Source organism: Quercus robur, chromosome 6 (genome assembly GCF_932294415.1).
Source record: "Quercus robur chromosome 6, dhQueRobu3.1, whole genome shotgun sequence".
NCBI classification, from domain to species: Eukaryota; Viridiplantae; Streptophyta; class Magnoliopsida; order Fagales; family Fagaceae; genus Quercus; species Quercus robur.
Genome location: NC_065539.1, coordinates 32,943,455 through 32,967,310, shown reverse-complemented (window position 1 = coordinate 32,967,310; position 23,856 = coordinate 32,943,455). Strand labels below are relative to the sequence as shown.

Sequence of the window (23,856 nt, the reverse complement as noted above, 5' to 3'; positions counted from 1 at the left end):
CCATTTTGTTCGGCCATCTGAAGAATGGCTCGTTCCTTATCCGTTCCAGTATCTTGTGCACGGGCTCTTTAAACAACACATTAACCCCCTCGATCTGCACCTCCGGTTCCTGCATTCTGAAGTCCCTTTTCGGTTTTGGCGGCAGGATGCTTTGTCGAGATCTCCCCGTAAAAGGAGCTTTCCCCCTGCTTTGCAGCCGGTCATCCTCCAGGCGCTTGTACTCCTCTATGCGTCTCATCAGTTGCCTCATATCCTCCGGGGGTCTTCTTGTCAGCAACTCCCGCAGTTCAGAATCCTCGGGGAGCCCCATCCTGAAGGTGCTAGCCGCAATTTTCTCGTTCCCCCCTCCAATCTCATTGTAGAGTTCCCAGTATCGGCTGGCATAACTCCGAAGGGTTTCCCCGACCCTCATTTTCATGGAAAGCAACGCGTCGACCGGTTGTTGCACTCGGCTGCATGTTACGAACCTGCTGCCGAACTCCTGAATCAGCTCGGCGAAGCTGTGTATAGAACCTTTCCGCAACCCATTGAACCATCTCAGTGCGGTAGAGCCGAGGCTGGAGGGGAATACTTTACACATCAATGCATCGTTGTGCGCATGCAAAGACATCATGTGGATGTAATGATTGACATGCTCCACGGGGTTTGTCCTCCCCTCATAGGAATTGAATGGTGGGCGCGTGAATCTGCTCGGCATGGGTGCCCGTTCAATCTCATCAGAGAATGGAGACCGGGCTGCCATCCGCAAGGCCCTGCTCATGGCGTCCATCGCGGCGTTGTGGTGCCGCCGCTCCTCTGGCGACTCTGACCCTTGGTTATCATATCCATTCGACTGGGAACGGTCCCGTCTACGACGCGTCTCCCGGGAGTGTCGATGTGACTCTTGAGAACGTGATCGGTCTCGGTGTTGTTGTGTAACAGATCGGCTGGAACCTTCCTCGCCACGGTTTCTCCTGGGTTGGGGGTTGTGGTTCCTTTCGTGGCGCCGACCCCTTGCTTCCAGCTCCAAGTCCATTACCAATCTGCGTAACCGCTCCAGCTCCCGGTCTCTATCATCATGTTGCCGATGTGCTGAGACGCTTGAAATTGTCCGGCGTGTCTGGGCCGATCCTTCTCCCAATCCGGACCTTTCCTCTCCTCTTGGATGCTCCCTATCCTCCAGCCGTTTCTGCCTTCTCTCCCTCCACGTCGATCCCCGAGAAGATCCTGCGGAATTGCTCGGAACATGCCCTCCTGAACGCTCCCCAGACATCTCCCTTGCTTGAGTCTCACTCAAACCACAGTTTCGTAGGAGAGCCCCACGGTGGGCGCCAATTGTAAGAACCAAGTGTAAGACTTCTGGACCTTAGGTCACTTGGGCTCACAATTTATTTGTAGTGGGCTTAAGTATTTCCTACAATGGGTCGTTCTCGGCAGAGAGACTCAAAGTAACACTCAGTTAGAACCCTCTCCTTGACTGTTTTCTCTCAATTTTTCTGAACCCCTTCTTCTCCCAACTTTCTTCTATTTATAGCCAAGGTTAGTGGGAAGATCATGATTACAGTCACCGTTAGTGCTACTGAAGGTCCTGTATTATTTGGTTAAAGTGGTTGTTTAGGTGAAAGGGCGGTGCAGCATTTATGATCTTGGAACTTGGTTCCATTTTCACCGATTATGTTTGGCAACTCACGTTCCCGTGCATATCATGATCTTCCCGGACATGTCTCATGCGCTCCACCGGGAAAGACTAACCGGTCAACTCTGGGAACTTAATACCCGAAGCTTGTTTTTACTCTAAGGCAGTTTCAAGAAGGGCATAAGGTAACTGGAACTTTCTGCTGGGCCTGCGCCCCAGGCCGATATGGGCTTGGGCCCGGGGCCTAGATGGGTCTGGGCCCAAGGCTAGTATGGGCTTTGGAAGCTCGGTGCTGTACAGCCATGATTTGATTGCTGCCTTGGATGAATAACATGAAATTTATGATAAAGCATGCTTAGATGTATGCTAGAGTTTATATGTAATGCCATGATTAGATGAATGTTAGGTTGTTTGATTTGCGTGATTAGATGAATGGTAGGCTTTTGTTTGACAAGCATGATAGATGAATGGTTAGGGATGTTTGATGCCATGTTGATTGTTAGATGAATGTTAGTGTGTGTGTGTGTAAGTTAGAATACCAATGTTGAGTGTGCCATTAATAGGATTAAGACATAAATCACAATGATAGGAAGCCAACCTTAGGGTTGGGTGGTTTTGGGTGCCTAACACTTTCCCGAGACCGTACCTTAACTCTGAACCCATATCTCTGGTAATAAGATTAAAAGGTCTTTCCTCGAAAGGACGTTATATATATGGTTCCTAGATAATTGCAAAAACTAAGTGGCGACTCCCCCCCCCCCCCTCTTACGTCCACATTCCACTGTGGATAATGAGTTTAATTCCTATGTGTCCTATGTCTTAATCTTAATAAAAGCTTACTCAATATTTGTTTGCACACACATCACATGGTTCTTTTGTTCCTTAACCTTAGTTGGTGATGAATGAGAAGATGGAAGGCTCCATTCGGGCCCAAGTCTTTCAAAGTTCATCCCACCAACTCATAATGTGTGTCATTGCCTATGATGGACTTTCAGTACGTTAATGGTTTGCCATCAATCCACAAAGGTCCACTTAGGCCCTCGGTTGGAATCATGACACATCTAGTTATGAGTGACCTACTTATCTATCCCTTTAGTCTCAGGAAGCCTACCCACACTTAGAGAGATCCTAGATCCTATCAAAAGAGAGTACCCTTTATATCTCTTATTTGTTTAACCATATATCTTGTGCTCACCTAATTCTAAAGTTATGGCATACCCTAAGACAAATGGGACAAAAGAAAAAAAGTTCTCCCATGTAAAAGACTTATCCCTAAATCCAAAGGTATGTCTTAACTTGAAAGATTCATAAGACCATATCAAAAAGTCTTTTCAAAAAAAGGACTTTGGACCTAAGATAACAAGTATGCTATGGACTTAGCATCCAAAATCCTACAAAGTCAATATGGATTTCCCTAATCTTGGGCTCTTTTTTGTATGCCTAAGCCCAAGATAATGAGTACTTCATGGACCTTGAGAGGAAGGTTATAATGTATTCTAGCTAATGGGCCACTTCAAAAAAAGAAAAAGAAAATAATAATGAAATGAAAAAAGAAGAGCACAAAGGTGATGAATGTATTTTGTAAGTCCATGTTTGAGACAAAAGGTTGAATATTTCTAAGTACATTCTAATGAAAGCCCAGGAGAGTAAGATGAGAGCATTATTGTAAATGGACCAAAGTCCCTTGAAATGAGGGGTAAGGCTCATGAGAGGAAAAGGAGTGATTTTGTAATTGGGTTCTCATTAAAATGGACTTAAAGATTTTCTAAGGACACCTAAAAACAAAAGGAACTTTTAATTGGGACATGGACTTTATAAAAATGAGATTTCTTTTCAGGCACCATTGCACCACCAAAGTCAAGAAAACACGTCCCCACTCCAATTTGGACTCGAGAAAAGAACAGAAGGCATTTGGTCAAGATTGAGGACACACATCAAGAAGAAGTGTTCCAAGAAAGGGAATCCTTTCAAGCTACAATGATTGCTCCAATTAGTGATGAAATTGCACAAAATATATTCAAGGCAATGGAAGAACAAAGTGATGCTTTCAAAAAGATGGGAAGTTGTCTCACTAAGCTTGAGGAGTCCAAATTGAAGAAGCCACCACGTTTAGAGGTTCTCAATGAGGAGGAAGTGGAAGATTGGGATGAAAGGGATAAAGCTAATTATGAGAGGAACAAAAAAAAAATGAGAAACTCATGACGGAAACCATAGTCATGAGAAAGAAGATAGAGAAAATGCAACTAGCCTTTCGCAAGGCCCAAGGGATGGATGATTGTCCTTACAACATGGGGGGCATAAGCTCTAAGACCCCCATTGCACTACCTTCAAAGTTCAAGATTTCAGATGTGGAAAAGTTTGATAGAACTGGAGATCTAAAGCAACATGTTAAGAGGTACCTAAGCATTGCTGAAATGAAGGGGTTGGATGAGAAGCAAACTTTGCATGCATTTCCTTTCTCACTCAAGGGAGGTGCATCAAGGTGGTACTATAGTTTGGATCCTAGCAAGACTAAGGTGTGGAATGGGCTAGTGGAGTTATTTGTAGATCAATTCATCTTGAATACCAGGATTGATGTAACTTTGAGAGATTTGGAGACCACTAAGTAAGAAGTAGGGGAAACATTCTTCGAATACATGACAAAGTGGAAGGGAAAGGCGTCTAGGATGGTTAATAGGGCAAATGAAAAAGGTCAAATCAACATGACTATCAAGAATTTGTTTCCGACATATAATAGTAGGCTCTTGTCATCGCTTATTAGTTCTTTTGGAGAGTTGTGTGATTGTGGAACTAGGATAGAGGATGCCATCAATAATGGACAATTGGAGAAGGGTGAGAGCAAACCTCCAATCAAGAAGGCATATGGAGGAGGAACAACTACCTCTAAAGCTTCCAATCTCTTGAATGTGAGTGCGATCATACCTCAACAAACCTTAGTGTACCTCAACTTCACAAAGAAGGTCCATCGTTAATTTTCCGACCTAGAAATGACCCTTGCTCAAGCATATGAGAATTTATCTTCTAAAGGATTCATCAAGCCTCTAGGTCTTACACCTATGCCTAGTAAGACTTCTCTTTTTTAAATAACCAGAAGTTTTTCCATCTCGCGTGCATTTGGCCCAATGATGAGTTTTGGTATCTTACCTTGTAGGCTAGTACTACTTTATCGGATTTGTACCCGAAAAAGAAAATATTGAGAAGAAAAAACAAAAGCAACACAATTTGTTGTTGGTGTGGAGAATCAAATACAGTAATAGGAAAAGAAAACAAAAACTTGTAAAATCAAAATGAGAGTGAGCTCTACTACACACAATCAAACTGGCAAAGGAATTTATTACATCTTCTTCTCAAAAATAGAACTGGCAAACGCATCTATGATCTAACGCCAAATTCCCCAAAACCCAATCCAGAAATTCAAAAAAAATAAAAAAACAGAGAAACAATGCAAAACCAATCATCACCTTCACCATCACCATCACCATCACCCTCACCCTCACCTTCACCACCAACACAACACACCTTCTCCACTACCATTCCAATTCCCAATCCCAAAGATCACAAAACCACACTCTACATCATCGTAGCCGCTTCTCTCTTCTCTCTCCTCTTCTTCCTCTCTTCCTCTTCCACCTCCACCTCCGCCTCCGCCTCCACCTCCCAAATCCGCCCCGATCCATATCTCTTCCCGACCCACCAAACCTCCTCCGACCCTTCCCCTCCCTCCATCGCCTACCTCATATCCGGATCCGCCGGCGACTCGGGTCGGATCCTCCGTCTTCTCCTAGCCACCTACCACCCCAAAAACCAGTACCTCCTACACCTTGACCTCACTGCTCCACAATCTGAGCGTGATGGTCTCGCTATTTCAGTCCAATCTATCCCCATTTTCAAAGCTGCCCAGAACGTCAATGTCGTCGGCAAGGCCGATTTCGCTTATCCAAAGGGCTCCTCTGGTATCTCCTTCACGCTCCGTGGCGCCTCTATACTGCTCCGGCTTTCGCAGAATTGGGATTGGTTTGTTACTCTCAATGCCGCTGATTACCCACTTGTCACCCAAGATGGTACTGTGTGTGGTTGATTCATTTTGTTATGTGGGTTTTTTTATGATACTGCGTGGGGTTGCACTTTTTTCAATTTTCTGTGTGTTGTTGATTCATTTTCTTATGTGGGTTCTTTGTGGTACCGTGTGGTTAAGCTTTTTTCGATTTTCTGAGTATTTTTGGTTCATTTTCTTATGTGGGTTTTTTTGGGCTTGCAGATCTTCTTCACATTTTGTCATTTCTACCCAAAAGTCTCAACTTTGTGAATCATTCAAGTTACATCGGCTGGAAAGAGTATGGGTTCTAGTTACTTCTCGGATTTGTGTTATTTCAAATTCAACTGCCCAAATTGTAGATTCAAACACCTATGAATTGTATTTGTGTTTTTGGTGGTCTATAGGTCTAGGAAGTTGAGGCCGATAATCGTTGATCCGGGGCTTTATCTTATGGAGAAAACTGGGATGTTTTATGCTACACAGAAAAGGGAGTTGCCTAATGCCTTCCGGTTGTTTACAGGTTTGGCATTTAATATTTATGCTCCATAGGTGTTTGACTGCTTTCCGGTTTATTTAGTTTTAATGATTGTTTAGGAAGTGTGTTATGTTGTGCACTTTGCTGATTGTCTAATGCCAATACTTTGTTTGAGTTACATATACGACGTTGAATTAGTGTGGAGTATTCGAAAACTATTGAATGATAAATACGGCTGAACACAAAAATAATATCTAGATCAATTTCTATAGTTATACTAGAAAGATCTTCAACCGTCGAGCTAGGTATGTCCCTGCATGGACCAACTGACAATAAAACCTGTGGACCTTCATCAGTGGGGCTAATTCTGAAGAGCTTGAGAGAGTGCTTTCAAAGAATTGGACCTAGAGAGTGAAATATTTTTTGTGGGGAGGGGCTGAGGTTGGCTGACAGCAGTGGGGGGAGGGGTTGAGCGATGGCATAGAGAGGTTTGAGCGACAACTTCAATTGGATTGTCGAAACTGGAAAATATTAAAAATCAAAATCAAAATCAAAATCAACTGTGTTGGGAAAAAAACTGGTCAAAACCGAAAATTGCGACAAATTTTAGTTGGTCAATTTGAGGAGCCGAGTTTTTTGAGTAGTAGAGCTTTATGGTTGAAGGAAGGAGATAACAATATGAGATTCTACCTATCAAAAAACAATATGAGATTCTACATGGGCTTGTAAATTCTCAAATGCTGTCTAATTTCATTGGCAATGTCAACATCAATGGGGTTGATTTTTGGAGGATCAAGAGGTGAAGGAAGGCATCATGTAGTTTCACAAAAAAAAATTGATGAATCAGTATACATTTGACTGGGGGTTGAGTGCTTGAACTTCTTACTCTTAACGTTGATCATAGTGTTGGTTAGAAAGATATTTTAAAGAGTGTGAAGTATATGGATCCATTAAAGAGATGAATGGTGATAAAAAAAAAAAAAAAAAAAATTCAGTTCTGGATGGCTTTACCGTTAGCTTCCTTCGTTGTTGCTGGGTGTGGCAAAAGATGATTTTATGAGAGTAATGTATTCTTTCTATAATGACAGTTCTGTTAATAAGAGCATGAATGCTTCCTTTAGCACTTCAATCCCAAAGAAACTAGGTGCGTCTAATATTAAGGATTACAAGCCTATCATTTTGATTGGTAGTGCTTACAAGAGTATTGGTAAAGTTCTTGCTTATTGAAGTTGGTTGTGGGTGTATGATCATAAATCAGAGCTGCGTTACTCATTTGATGGAGCATTGGGTTTTTTGGATGAAATGGAAGTGGATTGAATTTTGCACTCTGCAGTTATATTCTCTATCCTTAAATGGGAGTTCCTTAGGTTTCTTTGGTAGTTCATAGGGTCTCTGGCTAGGGGATCCTCTTTTCCCTCTTCTTTTTATTTTTGTGATGGAGGCTCTCAGTTGTATGATCAACAGAGTGGTGGAGGGTGGCTTTGTGTCTAATTTTATTATTGGTTCCAATGGAGTTTGCTAATTTCCTATTTATTATTCGCAGATGACACTCTCATATTTTGTGGATCAAATGTAGAGTATAGATGAGCTTCTCCACATCCATTGTGTATTGCTTTATTTGGAGGCAGCGCTTGACCTCAAAAATAATTTTGGTAAGAGTTAGATTGTCCTAATGGGGTTTTGTTCCTAATGTGGACAACATAGCTATATTATTAGGTTGTCATGTGGGAGCTCTTCCTATCCTTATTTAGGTTTGCCCTTCGGATCTCGTTTTAAGACAAGTTCAACTTGGGATGTTATTGTGGAATGGATGGAGAGAAGATTAGTTGGTTGGAAGAAATTATCTGTCAAAGGGTGGTAGAGTCACTTTGATTGAAAGCTCTCTCCGAAGTGTCTCTACCTACTTCATGTACATCTCATCTCCCCATGCACATGGGAGTGGCTAATAGACTTGAAAAGTTGCAATTTTTTTTTTTTTTTTTTTTTTTTTTTTTGGGGGGGGGGGGGGGGGGGGTGTGTTTTTGTGTAGGTTTAGGATAGAGAAGTTGCCTACTGATCACCTATTCTAAACCCGCAGAAGTGTGAGCCTTATGTAATGAGTGCAACCTTTTTTGTATTTTAGGAGAAGAAAAGAAATTCCACTCAGTGAATTGGAACACAGTTTTCTCCCAGATCATTAGGTGGTAGATTGGGTGTTCAAAGGCTTGGAATCTTTAACCAAGCACCTTTTGGGAAATATTTTTGGCATTTTTCCACATGGAGGGATTCTTTTTGCAAAACGGTTGTGGGGCTACATATGGAGAAGAGTTGGGCCAGTGGTGCTTAGCTAAGTATAAGGGTGATTATGGAGTGAGTGTATGAAATTATATTAGAAAAGAATGGAGTAAATTTTCTAATCATGTGAAATTCATTGTCAGGGATGGTAGTTCTATTCAGCTTTGGCATGTTGTGTGGCATGGCAATATGCCTCTTAAAAATGTGTCTTCCCTGTCCTGCATGATTTGGTGATTGATAAACAAACCACTATTGCTCAATGTATGCATAGGCTCAACTACAGTCTATTGTTGTCCTACCTTTGCTCCTTTAATGATTGGGATCTTGAAACTAGTGAAAGGTTCTTTGAAACTATTTATTCAGCTCATATTTTAGGGAGTGGCATGGATAAGATTTATTGGGTATTATCTAAGAAACACAGATTTGATGCAAAATCTTTCTATGGGGCTTTACTTTCTTTTATTTATTTATTTTGAGATAGTTTCTGTGGGGCTTCACATGGAGATAATAGGGGGATTTTCCTTTGAGAGAAATTTGAATACGAAAGTGCCTAGAAAGGTTGTTTAATTTTCTCATGGTAAAATCCTCACTATGGACAACTTTTGAAAGCAAAAGATCATCATTGTTGATTCGTGTCGTACATGCAAAAAAAGGGGGAAGACAACTATCTTCTCCTTCAATGTGATCTTGCATAGGATCTTTGGTCTATGTTTTACTTGTTATTTGGGTTTTTGTGGGGCATGCCTTGATGACAGACATTGTAACCTGTTGGAGGGATGGTTTTGAGGGCTATCAAAGTGCAGACATTTGGAATGCTATCCCTCTTTGTCTTATGTGGTACAGTTGGAAGGAAATGTAATTCTAGGTCTTTTGAAGGGATGGAATCCCTTTTGCTTCAGCAGAAGTCCTTTTTTATTAGATCTCCTTATGATTGGCTTAAGAGCATTGGGGATATTAATGGGTCTTTTTTTCAGAGTTCTTGTTTCTTTGTAAATTTTACATCCTTGTTGCGTGCACACACAGAGCCAAGAGGTGTAGAGAACTTCAATAGAATAATAACTTACAGAAATTCAAACCATCTATTTCGAAGTCAAATAAATATGTTGAATCCATAGTGATTTGAAAAGGAAAAAATTTAAACATGAACATATAGGTGAATTCTTTTAAAATGTATTATGATTTGAAGTGTTAGAGTTGAATATGCTTTTGCCAGAGTTGGGATTGATGAATATCATGGTTACATGATGCCATTGGGATGCATACTGGAGGTCTCAAACTGTACCTTAATTAATCCCACACAAAACATCCAGTTTAAAACTGTTAGCTGAGGATTTCACTATCTAGTATTTCAGAATCATTATATATTGGATTTGTATTGTATTGAGGAGTTTTGCTTATGAGCAACATGGCTGTGTATGTGAAATATCCATTTAGACATGCCTCCAACCATGGAGCTTCTAGGCGACTAGAATGACTAAAATTCCTCATTATGGAAATGATTATTGCCAGGGCTGTTCGTTAACTTTATTTGCTTCCAATAGTGTAGAGATTTCTGATCTGCAATGCCAAAAATGACAACGGAAGTAACCAAATAGCTCTAGCAATATCAAGACCATTCTTTACTTGTATGTCATTAATTTGTAACTATGATTTGCAATTGTGAGTCATATTGATACCATTTGAAGTTCTGCGAGTGAATAACATGTTATTGCCCAGACCATTAGACTGTTGTTTGGATGTTTATGGTGCAACTGCACTGTATTGATCATAAGTTATCTAAATTGCTAGTTAAATGTAATTGTGTTGTATTGCACCATTCAAATAATAATTCTGTCTATATGAATTCTTTTTCATTTTATTTGGAATTTTCCAGTCTCACACTTGGGTATGTAAGTCAGATTCTAATGACCTTTGCCTATATGGCATAAGCTGACACTTGATATAAATGTTTTTGGATTAGCTTTTGTTGATTTGTTGAAAGTGGGTAAAAGGAAAGTTGAATATAAAAAAAATAAGTTTCTACAATGGTGTAGATAAGTAAATAAGCTAAAATGGAAAAGCTAATCCAAACGCATGCAATTGCTGCAGTCTTGTGTTAATACCAGGGATCCATTGGGTAAAAGAAAAAAAGGGTAATATACTATTTTGGTTCCTAAATTTTTCTAAAAATGTGTTTTCCATCCCTATAAGTAAAGAGTTTTTTTATTAGTTTAGAGGCAAAAAATAGGGAGGAAAAAAGAAAATTTTTTAGTAGTTTAGGGATGAAAAAAAAAAAACTTTTTAAAGTTTAGGGATGCAAAATAAACTTTTGGTAAAGTTTAGGAATCAAAATAGTATTTTACCCCAAAAAAAAAGAAGTAAAATTGTCGCTACCTTGACACTATTAATCCACTCCCTCATAGCAGTAGGCACTGCATGCTAGTGACAGTCTTTAGGAGCACAACTTTATTTTTTCCCAAAGGAAAAGTTGAATAAATTGTTTAACTGACTCATCAGAGTTTGGATTATTTTTATGCAGGTTCATCCTTTTCCGTTTTAAGTCGTAACTTTATTGACTTCTGCATCCTTGGTACAGACAACCTCCCAAGGACTCTACTGATGTATTTTGCAAACACTCCATCTTCCCTTTCCAATTACTTCCCTACCATTCTTTGTAATTCCCATAAGTTCAACAGAACAGTCATAAACAACAATTTATTATATGCCACATTCGACAAGTCCTCTTATGACGAGCCTCGCCTGCTCAGTTCTAATGATTTTGAGGTAATGATTCAGAGCGGAGCAGCCTTTGCCACACGATTCAAGTCAGATGATCCAGTGCTTGATCGCATTGACCGTGAGATTTTGGGGTGCAGTCCTGGGAATGTGGTGCCTGGTGGCTGGTGCTTAGGTGAGTCTGGAAATCACACGTGTTCAGTTTGGGGAGATTCCAATGTTTTGAGGCCTAGTCTGGGAGCAAGAAGACTTGAAAAACGAATTGTTGAATTGCTATCAAATGGTACATTTCGGTCTCATCAATGTGTAGTTGAATGATCTAAGTCCTGAATCTCACTATAAAGAACCAAAAACCCTCCCCCCCAAAGGGAAAAAATGAGAGTTGAAAGGTTGAAAAATGGCTTGCTTGGATTTGCCATATACCCAAATGATTTTAGGACGAAGTTCAATCTGTTGATTTTTCAGTGAAACAGGGTTTTTACCTCATTCAAGATGAGATTATTGTGAAGTGTATCTTACGAATGACTTTGCTATTAGGGTTTATCTGGTGTGCCGTTTTGCAAGAGAAATGTGCCCTTTTGTTGTACACATTTGTTTAGTTTACGATATAAAAGTCTTACGTTGTTAGTACAATGTAAATTAAGATTTTTTTTTTTTCCTCAAATTCAAAACAAAGTTACGCAGCTCCTCGGTGTAGATGAGGATAAGATATAAGCATGTGTGATCTACTGCTTTTTGTGGACGACAGGTTGAGCCAAGTTTGAGCCATTGATCCCAGCATCATATAGTTCTAAAAAAATCTGTTTGAACTAAAATTTGTTAATTTTTTTTTGAAGTGGACAAAAGGAACCATTTGGGTATTTCTCAACATTTCGGGGTTATTAATTTCAAATTAGAAGAACAGGAAGTCTTATAATTTTTAATTCACAAGTCAAGGGGTGTTTTTGTTTTTTTTTCCCCTTCTTTTATCCATGCATAAAACACATTTAGTAAATGAGAGGCAACAACAAGAACTTTAAAGGCTTAAACACTTCTGGTAGACAATGTTTTTGGGTCACATCTAGTACACCTTAACAAATCCAACATGTGGAGTCATACAGTGATACAGTAATTTAGACGGAGGTTTGGGTTCAAGAAAATATTATAAAATAAAATTAAAAAAAGCTTATATTGTAATACACCAGTATAGAATTGAATAATTTCAGAAATACAACCAATCACAGATTCAATTTCACAATTTATTGACTTGTGTGATTGTGAGTGGCTGACAATTTATGCCTTGTGTGCCTTGTGTGACTCACTATTTTATGTCTTGTGTGAGAATGGTTGTGTCCGTATGCATACTTGTATTGAATTTTTCAGTTCTTACTATTTAAGTAACAAGATTGAGCTGAGATCCAGCATATGCATGCATAAGCAAAGTCAGTAACGAAAGAACATCGTCCACTAATTGCTCGGGCGCTCACAGAGTTCGGCTTGGCCTTCCATTAGTGCTAATGTGCTATCACATAAAGAATCATTGAAATAAAGTCAGAATGTGCACCAAATCTAAAGAAATTTGGAAATAAGGAATTCTACTAATTGAAAATTTTCCTATAATACTACATTTATAGGGATCTAATACATATAGACTATAGTTATTAGATCCTAAACAAGCTCATGACCTGCGTAATCCGATTAATTAGTTTTGGACTGGTTGGCTAAGGTTTTTAAATAATATATTATTGAATTTAGAATTACTATCAAAGAGTTGAACCTTTTTCCCCCCTTAAAGAATCAAAGAATTGAACGTAAGACAGCATTTTAATTAATAAAGAAAAACACAATTAAGCTATAATGGTATATCTCAAGAAATAGTGTAGACACCATTTCTTTAAGGGTTTAGTTAATGAGTGCCCTTAAGACATTTGTTAATGGACCAATTTAGGAAAGTTTTGACACTACTTTCATGAAAAATATAAAAAGTTGTCAAAAAAGTCGGTTGTTTTTTTCTTTTCTTATAAGAAGTTTCTAAAATATTTTTTAAACCAATGACCACTGAGGCACCGACTATCCATTAAGGTGTAACATTGATTGAACCATTCTTTGTACTGAAAGATTGATTGAATAGTTATTATTATCTTTTAACATTGATTGAAACATACGGTAACCAATGCGCTTAAATAAATATAAAAAACCGCTACTATTTATATATTCTCAACAAGAATATGAATTTGGCATCTAATATTTTTCGTTAGCTTATATGCTATATTCTGAGACAAGAAGAATGACTTTTAAACGAATAAGTTGGAAAAAAAATGCCAAATACACTGAAAGAAAAGTTTTGAAGCTGACCTGTGGGGGAACCACGTGAGAAAAGAGTAAAGCTATGAAAGGAGGATGATGATAAAGACGAAGGCAACAATTTAGAGAGTCTTAGCCATTATTTACTGATGCTAAATATGAGAATTACTTGGGGTATTACTAATACCACGTATTACTATTTATAGCATTAATTACTTGGTGCTTACTTTCATGACCAGCCGAGGATATGCATATATGATTAGTAGACAGACAGCTATATTCAATTTGTAAGACTAACCCCTCAGTTATTGGATGCATAAAAATGTTTAATTGGCATTTGCGGTTGATAACTGCGAGAACAGAAGTTGCATTTACTTATTCAGTAAGCCACTATCATTGATTTTTAAACTACTTTTCTTTCTTATTAACCTAAAATATTCAAGCTAACGTTCAGGCCAAAGCAAGAGCTATTAAAAACTTACTGAAAATTTACTCAGACTAACAAAGATAAAACAATTAGTTCTGCAAGCTTGATCAACCAAAAAGCAAATTAGACTGGAACCAAGCATTAACAATATGAAAATTTTACATAGATATTTATTATAAATGGATGGATTAACCATTTAGGGAGTGATTTGTCCGCCAAGGAATATCATATATATATATATATATATATTTTTTTTTTTTTTGTCGGGGGCTAATGTGGGTGTTCAGACTTAAGTGAAGCACCTAACTATTCTACCTGCCACAAGATATCTATTTAAGTTGAAAGAAATTAAATCTTGGTGTAATTACACTCTTCTCCCTTGAGGTTTGGGAGAATGACACTTCACCCCAAAATTAAAAAGAAAAAACACTCCCCTCCCTTGAAGTTTGAAGAAATTAATACTCTTCCCTCACTTTTGTTTATATCAGTAACGAAATATTAAATTTTTATAAAACTTTCTTTACAAAAGTTTAACAATGATTAGTAAAAAAACTGATATATATATTTTTTTAAAATACAAATTTATCAAGCACCAAAACACTTTCAACGGCAAATCTCTCCATAACCCGTTGAAAAAAGAAAAATATATAATAAGCAAAAATTACACTTAATATTTTAAACTTTAATTAAAAATTTAAAACATTGAATTTTAATTATGAAATAAGATCATTGACCTCCCTTAAAGGGGGAGTGTAATTACCTCTTAAATCTTTAATATTGCATGGTATATACTCATATTAGAAAAACTTGTTTAAATATATATATTTTTTTTCTTTTCAATATTTGATTACCTTGACGAGTATATTGTGTGCTAATCTTGCTCAACATATAATTTTTTTTTTTTGTTTAAATTCTGCCTAAGTTTTTAATAGTTCGGTTTTCCTAGAGTTGCCTTTGGATAGGTGGGTTGATTTTTGTGTCCATGGGAATTAGAGATTGGTAAATTTAATTTTTGTGCTTTTTGGTTGTTGTGTTTGGATGCCAAGAAAGTGTAAGAAAAGCTGGAAAATATTCATACATCATATTATATATAATAAAAGTTGGGCTTAGCCGCCGTGGTTGCGCCACTTGGCTTTACCAAATTGTAGAAATTTTATTAAATTTTTAGATTTTTAAAGAACTAAAAAGGAATAGTATACTACCAGGACTCTAATTTATTCTTATCATTAAGTAGTTTATCTCAAAAAAAAAAAAAAAAAAAAAAACTATCATTAAGTAGTTTATCTAAGAAAAAAAAAACTGCTTCACGTTAGTTTATCTCAAAAAAAAAAAAAAAACTAAAAAACTAAAAACTATCACCTCTTCACGTAACTATCATTAATCTAAGGAAAAAAAAATTACTTCTTCTTTTTTGTATTAACTTAAACGTATATTATATTATATTATATCATATTATCATATCATATCATATTATATCATATTATATCATATCTTATATATATATATATAATAAAAGTTGGGCTTAGATGCCGTGGTTGCGCCACTTGGCTTCACCAAATTGTAGAAATTTTATAAATTTTTAGATTTTTAAAGAACTAAAAAGGAATAGTATACTACCAGGACTCTAATTTATTCTTATCATTAAGTAGTTTATCTCAAAAAAAAAAAAAAAAAACTATCATTAAGTAGTTTATCTAAGAAAAAAAAAACTGCTTCACGTTAGTTTATCTCAAAAAAAAAAAAAAAAACTAAAAAACTAAAAAACTAAAAACTATCACCTCTTCACGTAACTATCATTAATCTAAGGAAAAAAAAATTACTTCTTCTTTTTTGTATTAACTTAAACGTATATTATATTATATTATATCATATATTATCATATCATATCATATTATATCATATCTTATATATATAATAAAAATTGGACTTAGATGCCGTGGTTGCGCCACTTGGCTTCACCAAATTGTAGAAATTTTATTAAATTTTTAAATTTTTAAAGAACTAAAAAGGAATAGTATACTACCAGAACTCTAATTTATTCTTATCATTAAGTAGTTTATCTCAAAAAAAAAAAAAAAAAATACTATCATTAAGTAGTTTATCTAAGAAAAAAAAACTGCTTCACGTTAGTTTATCTCAAAAAAAAAACTAAAAAACTAAAAACTATCACCTCTTCACGTAACTATCATTAATCTAAGGAAAAAAAATTACTTCTTCTTTTTTGTATTAACTTAAACGTATATTATATTATATTATATATTATATATAATATAATAAAAATTAGGTTTAGATGCTGTGATTGCGCCATATGATTTCACCAAATTATAGAAATTTTATTAAATTTTTAGTTTTTTAAAGAACTAAAAAGGAATAGTATATTACCAGGACTCTAATTCATTCTTATCATTAAGTATTTTATCTCAATATATATATATATATATATCATTAAGTAGTTTATCTAAGAGAAAAAAACTACTTCACGTTAGTTTATCTCAAAAAAAAAAAAACTAAAAACTATCACCTCTTCACGTAACTATCATTAAGTAGTTTATCTTAAAAATAAAATAAAATAAATAAATAAATACTTCTTCTTTTTTGTATTAACTTAAACGTAAACAAAAATTTTTTTAAAAAAATTCTAATAGCAATCTAGCTAATAATGTTAACTATTTTTTTGGGATAAAATATACCTAATCTTCTTGAATAGGTAAGTTCCTTTTTCTTTTTCTTCATATCAAATTATTTACTTCTTAACAATTTATTAAAAAGGAATAGTATATTACCAGGACTCTAATTCATTCTTATCATTAAGTATTTTATCTCAAATATATATATATATATATATATATCATTAAGTAGTTTATCTAAGAAAAAAAAAAAAAAAAAACTACTTCACGTTAGTTTATCTCCAAAAAAAAAAAAAAAAACTAAAAACTATCACCTCTTCACGTAACTATAATTAAGTAGTTTATCTAAAAAAAAAAAAAAAAAAAAAACTACTTCTTCTTTTTTGTATTAACTTAAACGTAAACAGAAAAAATTAAAAAAAAAATTCTAATAGCAATCTAGCTAATATCGTTAACTATTTTTTTGGGATAAAATATACCTAAACTTCTTGATTAGGTAAGTTCCTTTTTCTTTTTCTTCATATCAAATTATTAACTTCTTCACAACTTAAAAATTATTTAATATAAAAGTGAGGGTATACTACCATGACTCTAATTCATTCTTATCATTAAGTAGTTTATTTCCAAAAAAAAAAAAAAAAAGGTGCTTAATGTCTAAAGTAAGTGTATATCTAAAAAAAAAAAAAAAAAAAAAAAACTTCTTCATGTTAACTTCAACGTAAAAAAAAAAAAAAAAAAAAAAAAATCTAGCTAACAACGTTAACTATATTTTTGGGATAAATTATTTATATATAAAAAAAAAATTTGTAATTAAACCTAAACTTCTTGATTGGGTAAACTCCATTTTCTTTTTGTTCATATCAAGTTATCAACTTTTTCACAACTTAAAATTATCTAATATAAAAGTGGGGGTATATATATGATTGGTGTATTTTTCCCTTTTCCTATTATACAGTTTGTTGATATTATTTAAATACGTTTTATGTATTTGTTGCCTTTTGGTTTCATAACCAGTGAAGACAATTCTATGTCAATTCTATAGTCATATTTCTTCTGTGTTGCTTTGAGCTCAGGTTTGTAATCTAGATGTAGAACTTTGCAAATTTTTTTTTTCATTTACACTAATTTTATGTATAAAACTGTGCATTGCATGGAAAAAAAAAAATTAGAATAAAGGTTTTATTTCTCGAATAGTTCTATCTTTTAAAAGTGGCTAATTTTATGTTACTTTGTCTAAAGATTTTAATCATTAATATTATTGTTAACAATACTGTAAATCACTTATATTGTAGATTCATTAGAAATAATATTCATATGCAAATAGTTTGATACATGTAACTTCAAATGATATTATAGCACAATTGGCATATTAGAAGATAATTTTGTATTGAGGTGCTATCATTTTATATTTGATGTACCAATGCAATTTATTCATTCCGTTTAATAATTACTTATTTGGTATAATGATTATATATATTCTATAAATTTTAACATAAAACCGTGCAACGCACGGGCCTTTAACTAGTCTATATCTATATAATAACTAATAGTCGAAACGCTTGACTTTTTATTGACCACTTTTTATTGTGCCATGTGGCTACACAAATTTATGCCACGTATACATTTAAAAACATTGAACAATTGTATCTTTTTAATATGTCTATTCACAATTACACCTATTTTGAACCGGTGTCAATGTGCCTATAAAAAGGCATCCCTCATTTCATTTTAAAATGTTAGTTTTTTCATTCATTCATAAGAATCTTGAGAGAGAGAGAGAGAGAGAGAGAGAGAGAGAATTCTATTTGTTGTGCCTGGAGATTGTAGTGCTTCTTCTACATGTTGTTGATCATTGTATCTTGGTTAGTTTTATATCAAACATTATGTATTCATTTGGTTTGTAAGTTTTACTTTATTTCTCTTAGGGCACAAACCCTAACAATCTAATTCTAGCATTAGCATGAGAGCATCTATATCAGTACCGAAAAAGAGAATTCCTTGAATGTTTACATAGTTAACTTCTGAAAGTAACATCATGCATATATTATCAATTTAAGGATCTAAACTAATCCGACTGAAGTCAGGCCATGAATCCTATATAAAGATTGACGGTGTACAACACTAATGAAAAAACTAGCAAAGTCGGCACTGTCATTAAAAGATATACTATGCGCCACTTCATCCATCAGTTATACTTCTCAGTGCCAAAAAAAAAACTTGAACTGATATACCTTCAAAGCATTAGTTAAGAGGCTTATATGATTCGCATGCATATGAATCCATATATATATAAATATATTAAAGGATTTCAAGAATACAAAAGCACGATTCATTAAACTTTAATATTACCAATAAACGTTTATGTGTTCATCGATAATATAAAGACTATCAAAACATGGCATCCTTGGACATGATCAGATTTGTGCATATATTGTTTATTGATCTTATTCACAAAATTAAAAAAAGTAAATTATTTGTGTAATAATATCTAACAATCTTAAGACAAATTTTCCTCAATTTATTTCTGTGATTTCTGTTGAAAGTTTCTGTTTGTGCACTAAATAAGTTTTGAGAAGTTAATTTGTGATTGAATTGGGATAATTATATAAGTTCTACTATTGGTGATTGCGTTTGCATAAATAAAATCGTGTTTGCATGTAAAGGGAGTTTTGTTTTCAACCTTAATTTTTTTCTTCTTTATACACAATATATATTTATATATAGCAACCAGTCGCAAACCCGTGCTATGCACGGGAACCTACCTGTTTTTGTGGTAAACTCATCTGACTTCAATTTGTGTTGCAATTTGATGAAAAAAGTTATTACTTGAATGTGTAATGGCTTACAAAAATAACTCAAAAATTCAAATATTAAAAACTTCTGAAATGACATCTTAGAAATTATTTAAACAAAGCAAAATATATATAATTACACGATAAAGAAATATAAGAGAAAGAATAGTTCAATTTAAAGAATAATCCATGACTATAACTATTGAAATCTACCGAATAGTTTTAGATATTGCAAAAAAATGAATCTAAAAAAAAAATATAGATTTTCAAAAATTCCAAAAGGTATAAATTTTTTATAAAAAAAAAAAATCAAAAGATTTAGAGCTTACAAATTATAGAAAAAAGAAAAGAAAAGAAGAAGGTATATATGTGACTACACAATAGGAAATATAAGAGAAAGATGTGTTATCCTCAAAAGAATAATTCATGGCTATAATTATTGAAATTTGTCCAATAATTTTAGATATTACAAAAAAATAACTAAAAAAATCTAGATGTTAAAACTTTTGAAAGGCCAAAGAATCATAAGAATCACTTATTATAGATTATTGAAATAAAATAAAATATATATGACTACATAATAGAGAAATATAAGAGAAAAATTGATTGTTGAAATCTACCAAACATGTTCAAATATTGCAAAAACTAAAGCAAAATTCAGATGCTACAACTTCTAAAATGCCACACACACACACACACAATTAAAGAATTAGAAGATTTAAAGCCTACAAGTTATTGAAACAATTCAAAAATATATACGACTATTCAAAAGAGAAATACATGTTCCTATAAAAAGCAATAAGTTTTAATTGGTCTAAACTTTAAATAATGAAAAAGATGGAATCATAAACAATTATAGGTATAGGGTTTGGTGATTCATAGTTGTATAAAATAAAATAAATTTTTTTTCTCACCTATTAGTTTGTGCTCCTAGCAACCCTACAAAAACAAAAGGAAAAGGGAAAAAAAAATCCATGGAAAACCATTAACAAAATTTTTTAATGGTCTAAACTTTAAACAATGAACAAAAAATAATCATAAACAATCATAGGTATAGGATCTATGGTTAATCGTTATATAATTATAAAGCAAAAGAATTAGAAAATCCAAATTAAAAAAAAAATAAAAAGAGACGTATAAAGATCAATGGTTGTAAAACAAAATAGTTAATAGTTATATATTTATAAAGCAAAAGAATTAGAAAACCCTGATTAAAAAAATAAAAAGGGACGTACAAAGATCAATGGTTGTAAAACCAAGAGAGTCAATTTCGTACTGGAAGCCGTTTCGATTTGACAAAAAAAGGTATGTTTCGGTACCGGTTAATACCAGTGTACCGTTTCAAGTTTACCGCTATTTTATTAATAAATTAATAAATATTTTACATAATCTATTAAAGATATTGAAAATTGTAATTAAGTCCATCCCAAATTTATTTTTGATGAGAAGTCCATCCCAAATTAATATGTTCAGCTCTAGCCAAGTGTTAAAACTCAATATAAATATATATTAACTACTAATTTGAGAATGAAAAAAAAAATTAAATCAAAACTTATAATTAGTAACTTAATATTTGCCACCTGGAAGGTTGACAAACCACATAAATTCATTGATTTGTCCACAACTTTTTAGTGGGTAGACCGTATACTTTCACTTACTTTTTGAAACATGGGGTACAACTAGGCAATGAAATAAAAGAGTAGGGTAAAAAAGAGAAAGCAAAAGATAGAAAGAGAAGCTAAAAGAAAGAAACGATGAAGACACCATTACAAAGAGTTGTTGATGTCGATGAAAAGGAGAGGAGAAAAATAACGCAGCGACTAAGAAGAAATTGAAGGCGCTTGCGACTGGGTTTGAAGAGCATTTCTTATACTGGCCGGAAACACAAATACCATCCGAAATGGCCGGTATAGACGAAACCATCCGGTATCAACCGAAACATCTGGTATTTAAATCGGTACATTTTAAGACGTTTTCGGTACCAATTTGGTGACTGGTACGAATTTTTTCAGCCATACTGGCCGATACAGTACGATTTTCACTTTCTTTGTGTAAAACACAATTTTTGGTACCGTGTTTAAATGGAATTTCAAATGCTTGTCCTTTGTCTCCCATCAAGTCTTCTAGGCAATAAGTACATTTATTTGGGTGTTATGCTTCGGCATTAATCTTCTTCTTTAGCTCCTTATCCTTAGCTTAGAGGAATAAAGCAAAGATTTGCAAAGTCAAATGGGAAAACAAAGATTAGAGGAATAAAGCAAAGGTCTTCAAAGTCAAATAGGAAAACAAAGATGGCTTGTGTAGGTTAGCCTGTGGATTGGGAATGGGAAAACAAAGATGACTTGCATAGGAAAGAGTTCTAGGGAATGAAGAAGATTTGTCAAACAACTGAGGAGAAAGAAAGGAGGTTTGTGTCTAATAAGATTGAGGCTTTTGTATTATCGGGTTTTAGAAGAAAGAAAATCAGAATTTTTATTTATTTTTTTAAAATAATGCTGACGTGGAAAATTGTGGGAGCTTTAGAGGCTTTGGTTTTATATATACATATTGATAATTGATTGCACTATTTGATAAACTTTTTGAAAGATTTCGTTAATGTTCGGTTATTATTAATGGCCCACTAAATTGACCTTTTATATAACGGTTGCAATTGTATGATATATATAACAATCATTGTTATAATATATTATATGAATTTGGTTGATTTTTTATCAGTTTTCGTGGTATAATATATTTAAATACTTTTGGATTGTTTTGATTCGTAGGGAAGAGAATCAAAAATCTAAGAAGAATAGGATCCGTAAGGTGTGTAAAGAAATCATTTAATATTATTATTGCTACTGTTGTTGTGGCTTGATTCTTAGACCATTTCATTATTAAAAAAATATATTTAAAAAAAAAAAAACTAACTTACAAATAGAAATTTTGGAAAAGATCTACATGTTTTGTATGTTTTTAAGAAAGATAAAAGATAAAATGTTGAGAAAAAGTAACCAAATAAAGAAATCGTTCAATATTATTGTTGCCACCATTGGTGTGACTTGATTTTTGGACGTTTTTACTATTTAACAAAGAAAATTAACTTACAACTAGAAGTTTTGGATAAGACTCACCGGTTTTGTTGTGTTTCTAAAAGAAATATGGAAGAGAAGAAATTAAGAAGTTACTAAATGAATGTGAACCACTATTTATACCCAAAAAATTATAACCCCTCAATAGGCATATTTTCATTGAATATGCACATTTTCTTTCAATAGACACATTTTTATTTAATAGGCACCTTTTTGGCCAATAAGCACCTTTAATATATATCAAATATGAAAAATTATGACCTTTCAATAGGCACCTTTTGGTATATCTAATTTGAATAGTTATGACCTTTTAATGGCCACTTTTTAGTATATATTACAACATATTATATATATATATATATATAATTAGGTTTCTTATTCATTCCCACAAAAAAACTAATAAATAAAAATTATTTCTTTCACGAGTTAGCGACTAGTTTTTTTTTTATATATTCAAAATTGAGATTTTTTTATTATTTTCTTTTCCATTTAAATGCTAATGTGTCATTTTTTTAAATGTCAAATAAAATTATTTATTACTATTATTTTAGTAGTCACGTATCCTTTAAGTGTGTTACTCACGCACTGAAGCATTTGCCATAAATATGTTGATGGTAGGAACTAATTTGACAATAAACTAAAAATAACAAGTACTAAATTAACCGTGAGAAAAAAAATAAAGATTGAATTGAAAATGATCCCAAAACATAAGGACGAAAATGCTAATTTCGACATTTTTAAAATACTTTCCTTTCTTGAGTGAAGCCAAAATAATCATGCTAACGTTCAAACCAAAGCAAGAGGCAGTCATTGACTCGTTGGGTTGTGCCTGTTATCTTTCTCCAATAAAGTCAAAAAATTTGCACTAATCTTCCAAACGTCATAAAATATATATATAGAATATGTCATAAAAGAAGTTTCTTTCACTTTAACTAGAATTCTCTAAGCACTACTCCTATTCATTTGAAAAATTACTGTACTGTACTCTCATGTAACGAGAGATTGTAATAATGTAGCTCATAGTTTGGCCAAACATGTACTTAACATTTAAGACTTTTTAGTGTGGATGGAGGAAACCCCACCACAAGTTTTTCATGTACTTCAGGCTGATTTAGCCGGTTTATTTCAAAGAATTTACAGATTTCCCCCTCAAAAAAAAAAAAAAAAAAAACCTAGAATTCTCTAAGGGTTTGGTTGGGATGAAAAAGTGTGAGGATAGAAAATGGTAGGGATAGAAAAGTGGTGGAATAGAAAATATTTTAGTTTTCCCTCATGTGCATTTGGTTGAGGGATGGAAACATGAATGGGTAGAAAACTCTTTTATTTGGTTGAGAAGAAAAATGAGATGATAGAAAATTGTTTTTGTTAAAATTTACTCTCATGCTCTTATAATATAAAAATAATTTAATAATTTATAATAAAGAAAATATGGACGTTAACTTGTTAAGCTTGGAAAAAAGCAAAGAAACCAACGTTGAAAGTGGGGAGGGGAAAATGTGTAATTTCCCATCTTAAGCCTACTTTCTCCCTCAGTTTCTCCC

General features: G+C 33.8%; 1 protein-coding gene across 1 annotated transcript; it reads left to right on the top strand.

The window, feature by feature from the left end:
- The first annotated feature begins 4,721 nt into the window (after nucleotides 1-4,721).
- Nucleotides 4,722-11,748, top strand: LOC126688473 (beta-glucuronosyltransferase GlcAT14A). The gene is made up of 4 exons (XM_050383173.1): nucleotides 4,722-5,676; nucleotides 5,874-5,949; nucleotides 6,056-6,171; nucleotides 10,919-11,748. Exons 1-4 carry the CDS (start codon nucleotides 5,058-5,060, stop codon nucleotides 11,431-11,433), a joined length of 1,326 nt encoding a protein of 441 aa, XP_050239130.1. The 5' UTR covers nucleotides 4,722-5,057; the 3' UTR covers nucleotides 11,434-11,748.
- The last annotated feature ends 12,108 nt before the right edge of the window (nucleotides 11,749-23,856 follow it).

Excerpts from the sequence above, each read along its gene's own strand:
- LOC126688473 (XM_050383173.1), top strand. The coding sequence starts at position 5,058 with ATGCAAAACCAATCATCACCTTCACCATCACCATCACCATCACCCTCA. Across the intron at positions 5,677-5,873 it reads CCCACTTGTCACCCAAGATG|ATCTTCTTCACATTTTGTCA; the intron begins GTACTGTGTGTG and ends TTGGGCTTGCAG. Across the intron at positions 6,172-10,918 it reads TGCCTTCCGGTTGTTTACAG|GTTCATCCTTTTCCGTTTTA; the intron begins GTTTGGCATTTA and ends ATTTTTATGCAG.